Source organism: Triturus cristatus, chromosome 3_1, assembly GCF_964204655.1.
Source record: "Triturus cristatus chromosome 3_1, aTriCri1.1, whole genome shotgun sequence".
Classification (NCBI taxonomy): Eukaryota; Metazoa; Chordata; class Amphibia; order Caudata; family Salamandridae; genus Triturus; species Triturus cristatus.
This window is the reverse complement of record NC_140583.1, coordinates 1,164,095,381-1,164,108,336: the sequence shown is the minus strand read 5'-3', so window position 1 is coordinate 1,164,108,336 and position 12,956 is coordinate 1,164,095,381. Positions and strand designations below refer to the sequence as shown.

General features: G+C 40.3%; 1 protein-coding gene across 9 annotated transcripts in view; it reads right to left on the bottom strand.

The window, feature by feature from the left end:
• Window positions 1–12,956, bottom strand: part of SLC37A2 (solute carrier family 37 member 2) — an 892,550-nt gene that overhangs the window by 347,166 nt on the left and 532,428 nt on the right. For all 9 annotated transcript variants that reach the window (XM_085646069.1, XM_085646068.1, XM_085646070.1 and 6 more), the window contains one exon: window positions 8,923–8,960. In XM_085646069.1, coding sequence (XP_085502195.1) covers window positions 8,923–8,960 — 38 coding nt within the window. The remainder of the gene's footprint in view (window positions 1–8,922; window positions 8,961–12,956) is intronic.

Below are 12,956 nucleotides of genomic sequence, written 5' to 3'. Positions count from 1 at the left end.
CAGCAAGGATCTTTTTGTACCTTGCTTTTTTCCCGGGGGAGTAATCTAGTCTCCAAAGATGCTCTTCTCGCCAACAGCTCAGTTGTGCTTCCTTCAGCTTAGGGGCGAACCACGGCGCCGAGGGACGGTTCCTCTCACCCCCAATGTCCCCTGGATGTGTGAAGCACCAGAGACCTAGGCTGTGGCATCATGTTTTGATCCCCAGGCACTACATACGGTTGTTGTGGGGTTGAAAAGTAACATCTATATGCAGAATTATCAACAAAGAAACCTCAGGACCACATCGATGAAGTGCAGAAAAAGAAGAACTGAATCCAGCACACTGGTTGCCTCCTAATATATTTTGATGCTGTAACATTCGGAGTTGGGAGTAGTGGCTGACAGTGCTAGTAAGTCACTGCTAGGGAAAAGTGTTTTCAGACCAGTCTGGATTAGGGAATTAGTATTCATAAATTGTGGAATATGCAAAAAGACGTTTTCATTAGAACTATGTGCTACACAATGGGTGTGGGGCTTTGCATTGGAGTGCAAGTTAGTTACAGTCACAAATAGGTGGATAAAGGCTAGGATGTTATAAAGTAGGAACCTACAGCTAGGAAGAGGGGAGGTGCAAAAGTGGGTTGATGAGCAACAGCCACTCCGATCTACAGAATGTACATTTTCATTGGATACCTTTCTTACTTCATGTTGGTGGGAATGATATCTAATACATGGCAAGTCCTTAGCAGCTCAACCCTGGTAAGAAATATTCTGAGATTTCTACTGCCCATGAGCCTCCTCCTGACAAAGAGAGCTAGGGTTTAAATTAATTAATTAATTAATTAATTAATTAATTAAGCTAGGTTTTAAATTAAATGCAGCGGGCAGATGTAGTGAAAATGCATTTTTAAATTGAACTATAAATATTCCTTAGCAAACTCCCACTTGACATTATGAATATCTGAACTCAGCAGGAAGAAAAGGGGCTACTGCTCTGGCTGGGATTGCCTGGAAAGAGTAATGATGGTTCAGAGATCTATGGGTAAGCCAGAAACACTGTGGACACAGTTGAGCAGTTAAAGATGCTACACTGCCTAATCCCAGGGACTCTATTGACGGAAAGTTTACAATCGAAAACATGACAATAAACCTCATTGCAAAAGAAATAGATGGCCAGACTTGGAAAATAAATAAATACAGGACCTCCAAATATAGTCTCAACTCCACATTTTTGTGCTTTCTAAATGCATCTGCTGGAGCAGGGTTTTCTATTTAAACTCAAACAGTAGCAGGATGAAGCAGGAGATGAGGAAATGAGAGATTGGATCAAAGCAGGTTGTGCACCAAGAGAAAAAGATCATGTTTGGATCTATAGGGATGGAAGACCAGTCATGCCAAATGCTATGTTGTCAACAATGGCAAGAATGTATCATGGCCAGGGACACCTGGGGAGGGATGCTATGATTAGGTCCTTCAAGCAGACCTGGTACAATGCAAAGTTCAGGCTGATTGCAGAGAGCATCTGTCAAAGATGTTTGATTTGTCAGCAATTCAATACTGGAAAGAAAACAGTGGTGAGCCTAGGAACAATAGGCAGAGAAGGAGGTCATTTTACCAGAATGCAAATTGATTTCATTGAAATGCCCCAAGTCAATAGATTGAGGTATGTTCTAGTGGTAGTCTGTTTGTTCTCAAGGTGGGTGGAAGCATATCCAACTAGGAGAAATGATGGAATAACAGTGGCCAAGATCTTGTACCAAGTAGAACAGACAACCTCTTTGGTGCAAATAATTAAAACTAAGAAATAACTTTGCTATTGCCTGGTTCCAGATATACAGAAGCAACTATACGATTTGACTATCAGAATACTTTTTCTGTCCAAGATAATTACATTCGATGTGATCAGGTATAAGGCTGATGGAGGGGTAAGCAATCAGTGTCGGATCCCCTTCCGTATGAACTGCACATCTTTGTGTGGGAACACCACGAAAGAATTCTTGTAGCTGGTTTGGGAGGGGTTAAAGAAGGCAGCGGAGTGTGGGCCATTCGCGGCAAGGGCAACAGTTAAAATTCAAAAATAATTTGAGAAAGTAAAAACTAAAGTAACTGTATGATTATTTGGTATAGGAGGCATGCATCCTTATTTGGAATATCAACGGTCAGAATTGTTATTCTAAATGGCACTTGATCAGAATTGAAATTCTGGCACATAAGGCCGGTGTGCTTAAAAGAGACCTATATTGTCTATAAGGGAAGTCGTGCATAGGGAAAATTCAACTTAATTTCCTTACAAAGGGGTGCAACCTTAATTAGGCCCTGTAGAGGCAAAATCAATAAAACTCCTGTAGAATTACGAGGATGATGATTGAATTTGATACTCAGCAGTACATGATTTGTTCATCTAGAGTCAAAATGCTGATAAAGCCATATTTGAGGAGGTCCCATTGGAGTTTTCAGCATGAGCATGACAAATTATTCTCTGCAGGAATTTCAACTGTATTTTTGTTCCTGAAACAGATACAAACTTTCCTAGATCCTAACTGTATGCTGAATGTCCACAAGGCTCTTCTCACCCTATGGAGAATCTTCATCTGGTGGAAATCTAGACAGTATATAGGATCAAGGGGTCAAGATTAATTTATTTTTACCCTAACAAACAATACTCTTGAATTTATTATGCTTCTTGTATCATCAGGAGCCATGGCCATTATTTCAAAACATAGCTTTCCCAGGATTTATGTTGACCACAGTCGACAGGGATTAAAAGCTATTAAACATAAGAAGTACATGCAGCAACACAAAGTAATACTTATAAGTTAACATCCAGGTTCTACATACAGAAGTACGGCCTGGGATGCACTGAAAGACTCCAAAGGGTCGAGGGGCAAAATTAAGGTATATGGCATTTAAGAACACAATTATGAGGAAGGAGGACATTGCCATCAGACAGCAAGTTCTGTGTCTGGAAATTGAACATGTCAATGCATTACGATTGAGGATGATTGCAGAGGAAAGTATAGATTCCCAAGTTACAACATGTAAGACTATATAGAGAATATTATGACATACTCGAGAGATGGCTGCTGCCACATAACTTACTAAGCAACAGATGTTCTATGGGCATGGACTTACTTACAAAATTCGGGAAATGGTCACTCTGGTAGGATCAGGTTCATAAAAGATAACAATAGACAGTTGGTTTCTGATCCAGTGATAATACAGCAACAGTGCCAACTCTTCTATTGTAATCCGTATACTGATCCAACTTGGTGCACAATCTCTGAGATGGAGATATATTGTCTGACAGTTCTGACTAAGAAGCTTCCCTTTAAAATATACACAAAACTAGACATGCCTTTCATTCTATACAAGAAATTGGGAGCAATGAAAATGTTTCTCAGAGTAGAAGTAATGAGTTTCCTAAAACATTCGCATCAGTTTTAGGTTAGCTCTGACAATTTGCGCCAGCCCTTATAACATGGATAACTTGCGAAAGATACCACAATCATTGGACCATGTCAACACAGTAGTATTTCTTTAAAAGGGAAGCTTAGAGTGTATAGAGTGTCATCTAGCTTTATTTTCGTGATAAATTCAGATGCTAAGATATATTTTAAAGTCTTGGCTATGCATCAGGAGCACTGTTTACCCACAGTAGCCAGACGGATCATGTCAATACTGTGCTAACCCTTGTCAGTGCCACCAAAATAACGGGCAGTGATGTTGGCATTATTCTATTAGATGCAGAAAAGATGTTGGACAGTGTCTCCTGACGGTATCTCTGGGTGAGCACACAGCATATGGGATTTGGCCTAATCATTAAGTGGATACAGACACTATGTGGTGGTGCATAAAAAAGCACTGTGATCACAGGCACGGCTTTGAAACCAGTATGAATTTCCCGAGGTACTCTCCAAGGGTACCCTGTCTTCTCTGTGTTATATATCTCTCTATTACCTTATTTAAAGTGAATCCTGTATAACGCTGCGTAAGATCTATTGTGTTCAATGGGTATACACTTACATGGTCTGCTTAGGCATAAACATTGCTATTTATAATACAGCTGACAAAGAGGCTTAAGTAGCTTTTTAGGTTGAGGCTGATTTTTATGGCCATCAAAACTCAAATTTCAATGAGCCATTATGTTGGTTTAGAAGACGCATAAACTGTTCAGGATGCTACTTATTTGGGAGTAAAGATTACTAACAATAATGGCCTAGTGGTGAATAGAAACTATAATACGCTCCTCAGAGTTGTGCTACTAGCAATTTCCACCATCTCCACATCAGACCAATTTGGCGATATAACACTGTCAAAATGACTACTCTTTGGAAGTTCTTCTTTTTAGTTTGCACCATCTCATTAGTAGTGCTTAACACCAATGTTTTCGAAAGTTACAGTCAGTTATCAGGAATGCTTCTACAAAACAGCCAGGCGTGCTAAAAGTTTTAGGGAACTTACTTTATCTCCAGGGGTAGGGCTTTCCACACATTTTAATTTCAGATGTGGAACGCTATTATAGTGACTCCTGCTAAATCTGCTTTCAGCAGTGACCTACATACCATTTCACAAAGGCTTATGAGATCCTGCGTCTGGTTGCTTTCTACATAATAAGGGTCCGAATTACTCCAAAAGAGTGACATTCAAAACTATCCACTCTGCTTATAGAACATGGAAAGTCTGGAGCTGGTTATTTAGAATCACTCAAGTATCTAGGAATACCACCTGGGGGGAAGGGGGGGGGGGGCGTTCGAATGATCCAGTATTTATTATGAATCGGTTTTGAACAATTTGATTCAGAACGAGGTACATACTTTTGGCTGCCTTTAGAAGAAGGGTTCTATTTCCCCATTTCGTGAACTTAAGGCATCTCCCAGATTCAGATTTTTCAAGTACCTACAAATTACGGACCTGGTCATCATCAACTTTATTTGGCTGAAAGCCATAAAAACACTTCATGCAATATACATTCAAATCACATTTGAACCAGTTCTCATGCACATACAAATCCAAATATCGGAAGAATTCACACTCAAACTAATTTAGATGCTGTATCTATTTCTGATCACCAGCGCACATTGGATGTAGTTTACCAATGCAGCACACACTTCCTGATCGTTTAACTGTGGTAAATAAACAAAAGCTTCCTTATGGTATGTAATGCTAGCGGCGGACACGATCGGTACCAGCTTCTGAGCACAGGAATACAGCTGGCGAAAAAAAGTGCATAGTGCATTGAAAGGAGACATAATCACAGGGACATTTTGGCAGCGTAGAATTTCATATTCACACAAGATGAGAGACAAGAGAATGAGCCTTCCCGAGCTCTCCTGACTCAGACTACAGACCTCACACAAACAGAAGGACAGAAAAAAATGCTGTATAAGACAGACTGCTACAGAGCGGATAGTATCCAAATGAAAAAATATTTTTTAGGTGGTGTGCATCACAGGGGATAAAACCAAACGGGTTTAACCTTAAGAAAAAGCCCGAGGGCTTTTCTAAGACTGCCCTCACCAACTATGCAGTGGCATGCTTCATCATTGGGCGGCTACCAACAACCTGGTGGAGACCAACACTCATGGTGGAGGACTTATTTTTTTAGAGAGAAGAAAAGAACAAGCATTTGCAATGCAATAGGTCTCGCATTTACTCAAGTTTGAGCTATTGGCATTGTAAATGACAATGCCTTTTATTTATGTTTTGGTTTTTAAAACATAAATAAAAGACATTGTCATTTACAATGCCAATAGCTTCAACTCGTGTAAATGAGAGACCTATTGCATTGCAAATGCTTATTTCATCCCAGCTACTTTGCGCTGCCCGCATGGGAATTCCTACCTGGAGAATGACAATGCTGTCCAGAACTGCCCATTCCTTCCTGCCCTCAGAGAGGTTGCATGGCCTCCACTTTTACCCTTACTTTATCAGTACTACAGAATCAGTACTTCGAGGTTATTTTTTGCCTAAATATTCTTCTTGGGGACAGTTCCGTGGATTTACAATAGTCAGTATATCAAGGCCATTGCACTACAAGTCTTTGCTCATAGGCAGGACCACTGAAATAACGCAATATTGTGGCCGAGGCTTTCTCGGAGTATTTACATATTTTCCACACTTGCCGCATTATTCCGATATTCTATATCAGTTGCAAACATTGATTCTAGATCAGATGGATCAAAAGATGTTTTAAAACGCATCGGCTGTGGTCCCCCGGGAGGACAGACGCTTTGTAAAGATTAACTGTCACCATTCATTACTGACAGCTGTTATCAGGTGCCTGAGGGCTGCTAATGGGGAGAAACGTTTGCCCAGACAGTACTACTGTGTTGTAAAATGACAAAAGCAAAATATTGCGACAGAATGTGCCATGTTACGCTGCATCATTGCACCTCTTCTGTGCCTGATTATGTTTGTACATCTCCAGTCCCTGCAGCACCTGTTCTGAAATATCACTATAAAAATTAACCAATAGAGCATTAAAGGAGTTGGAAATCGGCAATAACACCAGTTGATAATGGGGAATAGCAGCAATTACTTTTGTTAGCAGAAGAACTAACTACACAGATATCAAAATAGCTAGATCCCACTTAGCCCTGCCTGCACAGGATGGTACGGCTGGGCTGCAAACAGATGAAAAATAGTTCACACTCAAGTCCTCTGTAGCCCAAGTTTCCTGCAGACATGCGATGTCTGCTTTAATGATAACATTTAGACACACAGGATATGATAGCTTCGAATGAATACCAGTAGTGTTCCTGGTCAAAACTGAACCTAGGAAAATCAACATGAACATAAAGCCTTGATTAACATATCAAGGAAAGCTCTATAAACTGCCTCTATACGAACTTTACATCAATTAGTTATAGCAACATTACATGAAGGTCTTGGAACCACTGATTAAGAAGTATTCCAAATAATTGTTCTAATAGTTTTCCAGGGAGGTATTACTACACTCAATCATTCTGAGACATAACATCATCCGGGTAGCTGATCTTAAATTTCAACATTTCAAGGCAATTAACAGATTATACTCTATTTCCTTGCATCTGTTTGAATGGAAAGGTAGAGATGACTATGAATGTTCTATATGAGAATGGAAGATGCGGGAGACAGCCATTCATTTGCCAATTGTAATGCACTGCATGAGTTCTGGTAAGCAGTGACTCCACACTTAAGGACCATTATACAATACAAATTTATCTTGACAGCACAGGAAATCATGATCGGGAATGCTAGATATAAGCCTGAAGTGTGAGCGTAATCAGCTTGATTGCCATCATGATTGCATTACTGCTAAATATTGGATTAGTCATGAACCACCCAAGTTGAAGCAGTGGTGGACTACTCTCCGACACACCTTTGAGCTACAGGCTGCAATTTATCAGGCTAAGGACAGGAATGGGTGGCAGCATTAAAGGATCATCTGAGCCACAATTGGAGTGCTCTCCATATCCATACATTATAGATAGATACATTTGTGTTCAATTTTATTAGCTTTAACACATGTTCGTGTATTATCTTACACTGATTGGTCCTTAATAACAATATTGTCCTTATGAAGTTCACGCCAAGCTAGCTTTGCCTCTTTGCTTGTTATCATTTAAAAGTGTGTGATTTTCAAACTTTGAACGATCAGGTAGATTATTTACACCTGATGGTGTTTAAGTCATGCTTGTATATGGGGTGATGTCTCAAAGCGTACAAGTAATTTATTGGGACATTAAGACCGACCTGCAGGGTCAGTTGTTTATTTCCTTCCAGAAGTCTTTGACTCAAGTCTTCCTACCCACTTCAGCTAGGTTGCTTCACTGATTCATGCAAGAAGCAGGGACAGCTGGGGCCCACTCTGCTAGTTATTCCACTGCCACCAAATCACTCTCCTCAAGTACTAGGGTGGAAGATATAATTAAGTTCTCCAATTGGTGATCTGCTACTACTTTCAAGAGCTTTAATTACAGATATGAGTTGGGTGTGCCTATCTTGACCTCTTACAGTCCATATTTTTCCAAACTTCAAGAATAAGGGACTGTGCCCTGAGTCCTGTAGTGGCTGCCACAAGAGAAATCTTTCTTTTGAGGCAGTCAATCAAATCCCTCGGATCTGCGGTACCAACTCTGTTACTGCGGATGTTACATGGATGAGAGAAAAGGCTACCTGTCTAATCAGACTTTTAAAAAACAATGTTTTTATCTCAGACTTGTGAATGATTTGTGGGACCCAAATAGCAGACATATCTGAAAGTGTTAACCCTTTAAAACCAGCTTAGCAACTTTTTTGATGCAATAAACTCATAAGTTACTGAACGCACCAAACCAATGAAAGCATGTTTTCTGATTAAAGTTCTACTCCCATGACAAATCATCTTGATAGATCAATTATCCAAAATGATTTTCTTCTATGAAATGATCAAAAGAAAGATTGAGAAGAGCATCTTACTGTTGAGTGGTAAAGTGGTCAAGACAAATTGATGACAACTAAAAACTATATCAAAACCCATTCCTACATGTGACCGAGGAAGCAACAACTAACATGCGCAATCATGATGAAAGGATTAGATTAAGGTTGCCACATGAGGCACAAAGAATGCAGCTGGGTCGGACTAAAATTTAACAGCTCACCCGTTGTCAGCACACTTGTCATGTTCAGAGTTTAACAACAGTCTCATTACTTTAACTATTTATATCCCAAATCGGTTTACTTAACTGATCAGTGCATCTTTATACATCCACAGGCTTTGGTATGCCCTTTCCGCTCTCCACATAACAAACGTTTTAGAGACATCACTGAAGGGCTTTTAAGAACTTTGACACATATTGCACAAATTTCTGCTTGAGAGCAGGGTATTCACTACCAGAACAGAACAATTTACCAAAGATATTCCTATCCTACAATATCATACTCTTAAAAATGGAACATCACAACTGAAAAACAAATACTCACATGTTGCTGAGGAAAAGAGCATCCAACATCATCAGGGTCTGGAAGTAAAATATGAAGAGTCATACACCAGATATAGATACAATTCATGCTGGTGAAGCTTTTTATCACAAATGTTTTGCACTAACAAGATATTAACGCATCAATATGCAATTGCTATTTATGGAACAGGAAGCATGTTTCATTATGTTTCGATTGACCATAGCTTATGCAGGCCTGCATTTTAAATTAGGAACATTTTTATTTCTAGGTGAAGCTAAGTTCTAATTATCGAATGCAATATTATTTAGCTTTCTTTCTCATGTGAAAAAGGTTTTCTTTTTTGTGTGATCGTTGAATATTTTATTGAGTAGTGCATTCACGAAGACATCTGCAGAGTACAGGCTGGTCCCTGTATCTCATCCTGTTACAGAAAATATAAGCTTAAAGGACACAAGAGAAGCTGTATTAGGAGGAGTCCTGAGAACCTAGCAAGTATATAATTGTATCATCTTGCTTCAATCTATGTGTAGGTGTGAAAACAGTTAGAGATGTGCTTTTAATACAGTGTAGATTTGAATAGAGTAGGCTTAGACTCGGATTCAGACTTAAAACAGACCAGGAGATTTTACAGTGTTCTCCCAAATGAGAGAACTGACTTTTCTTTAGCTCTCCATTCAAAGTATCTCCATGCTAGTTCATCCTCTGATATATAGGAGTATGATTTAATTTTGATTTGCATATTAATCGAAGCATACACATTTTGATCATTTGATACTAATCTCATTTTAGCCTTGTTAGATTTTAACCTTTAATAAACCTTTATAGTTTGAAAATGTAATCATTCTCTGACTCTCTTCAGAAACCTTATGTGCGTCTCATGTATTAAATGCATTGTTTAGTTAACCAAGCTCAGTTGTTGACTTCGATCCATAATATAGTGCTTCATGGTCCCCGAAATTTGCACAAAGGAAAGTCCTGGAGCAGAGGACGGTTTCCAAATGAGGCTTGGATGATTTAAATTCCCCCCCCAAACTTAAAATGTTGCCCCAATTCAATCTGCATTCCCGATCTTCCAAGATCCTATTTAAATTGATGGTGTTCCAGCATTCCTGAAAGTGGTTGCAGTATCCTAGGAGTGTAAGTGTAAATATCCTTATGCAGTTTTGGTTGAGAGTCACAGTATTTGCAATTGTTGATGATCTGCCTTAATTTTGAGTTGCTGTGTAGAATTTGGGCCAAGAAGCAGTTTGTGTTGAGTTTGAAACTTTGAGTGTTATTTCATGTTTAGTGCTTGCATTTATTGGGGTGAATGTGCTTATTGTTGAGAGCTAAGGGTTTAGGTCATGAGTCATAAAAAATCCAAGATCCTGGGCTAGACATATTTAACTGTTTGGCATGTCTGTTAAGGATGAGGTGTTGGACTGTAAGGACCCCCAGCCGCACCAAAGATAGGGACTTATTAAACTTCTGATGTGAGATTGTAATAACTGAGATCGATGCTCAGTTCATCCCTTGTGCACAGGAGTTGACTGCACTAGTTTAAGTGGGTTTCCCACCGGTCGAGAACTCGCTGTGTGTGTTTGGTAGTGGTAGCAGGGTACTATTCCCTATTACCCCTAGAGTGATTGTTCTTTAGGTAAATATACAAATATTATTGTATTATTCGATATCGTATTTATGCGAAGCAGATCGGAGAGCATTGAGAAATAAGGTGCTGTGCTGCAGGCTATGTCATTAGGTGTTGCATTGAGATTGCTCGTTTAGGTTGTGTGCCGCACTGAGATTGGTCATTATGTCATTTGGTCTTGCGCTGCAATTGGTTGGTTCAGTATGATGTGCAGGGATTGGGTGTTTGGCTCGATGAATACCTCATTGTGATTTGCTGTAAACTAGAGGTCGTTTCAATTTCAGATTTATATGTTCAGTGCTTATTTTGCATGAGTAGCTCGTGAGGTTGAGGAGGCTTCTCCAGACGGCACATCCGCTTGCAATATGGCTACTAATATCGGGCTTCACCAATGTGTTTGGGTCAAACAATGAAAATCTGACAAGAGATGTATGAAATGAACCCACAACCAAGACCTGCTTTGATGCGCTGAATGCATGGAAACCCATGGAAATGAAAAACAGAAAAATAAAACGCAAATTAGAAATTAAGTCTGTAGTTGGCTGGGGTCAAGATGGAATGCCACACAACAGTGATGGTGATAGAGTGTGCTTGAGCGTATGGGTGTTTATCCTGCAATCGCAAAGCCAACATCAGAGATAAGCCTGCTGAGTTTCAACAGGAAGCCCTTTGTGAGACTTGTCTTCTACATAGGCACACTCAGGCTAGACGATATGGGGAGGGTGATCACCCGGGTAAAACACTTGCTACCCAGCTACAATCTCCTAGGCATTCTTACTATGTTACAGAATTGATGAACGTTGAATCCAACCCTGTCCACTCCCCGATGGCATTGCTAGATGTCATGTCCTCTATTTATGGTCAGCTATACTCTACACCCCCGACACTGGACCTGGCAGAGCCTTCTGAATATTTTTATACTGTGCAGCTTTTGTGGCTGGATCAAGCACATCAAGCCTATCTCGATAAGTCCATTACTACTGAAGTGATTGTACAAGCTACAACGCCAACCTGGGGACAAAGCCCCACATCTTCTTGCTATGTTTCAGGACTCTTTATCCAAAGGGATCCTACTGCCCTCATTGTGAGAGGCTGCAACTATTCGCTTCTCAAACCCGGGTAACCTGCGAACCTCTGTGATTTATATCACCCTTTATCATTAATCAACGTCGATAATAAAATGATGCTAAAATCCTGGCAAATAGGCTGTAATCACTCCTACCCATGATCATGTGCCCAGATCAGTCTGATTTTGTTCCAGGTCACTCAACTTCCTATAATTTATGTGCACTATTCACGGTGATGCCCCACCTCAACCCCCAAGTTTCTGTGGTAGCTGCCCTATTAGACGCCACTAAGGGTTTCATTAGTTGGAATGGGCATACCTCTTTCGCTCCTAGTTTTAATCCACCTTTATTAAACAAATATGCTTACTCTACACATTTCCCACTGCACGAATATGGCTGATCCCATCCATTATCCCGGGGTGCTTGTCAAGGCTGCCCTCTCTCACTGATCTTATTTGCCATCGGGACAGAACCACTTGCGGTGAGACTTAGACAACATCATGCTAACAGGGGTATTGGCTTTACCACTAGAGGACTAGTAATATCCATGTGCGCAGATAACATTACACTTTATGCTTATTATGCAGAGACAAATTTAGCTCCATTAACGCATGAGGTGATACGCTTTGGTGGGTTGTCAGGAATACACATAAATTGGGCGAAATCCATATTATTCCACCTTACAGAACACAGCCACAATTTGCAACTGAATGAATACCCATTGAAATTGGCAGACAGTCCCGTTAAATATATTGCAATATGGCTTAGTCAGGATACTGAGGATCTATGTAGTGCAAACTATGGTCGGTTTGTGACAATGATGGAAAAGAGGAAACCCTTTTGGTCCAGACTGTCCTGGTCTCTGGCAGCCAGAATAGCAATAACAAAAAATGGTAGTCCTTCCTAAACTCCTTTATCTCTTTGTCAATATCACACTCCCACTCACATCTCACTTCTTTAAATGTTTAAAATCCTGTATGGCTAATTTGATATGGGCGTGTAAACAGCCCAGGATATCTTGGGAAATTCTCACTCTCCCACTGGCACAGCGCGGAATGGGTGCTCCAGACCTCACATTATATGCTTACTGTGCCCAAGCCCAATACCTCCATTATTAGATATACCCGAACCCTTATCAATATGTAGCAGTGGAACAACCAGGTCGCTCCATGCCCCTTGAATACGGCACTCTATTGGAGTTACAAAAACCCCTGGAGAGAGGCCGATACAGTGGAAACTCTATGATGGGAATGCAAGGGCCTGAGGAAAAGGGGGAAACTCAAATATCTCTATGCTCCCTCCATCCGACTAGTTAGCAACCCTCAGGTGCCACCCCTCTCAGAAAGAGGAGCAATTATGCG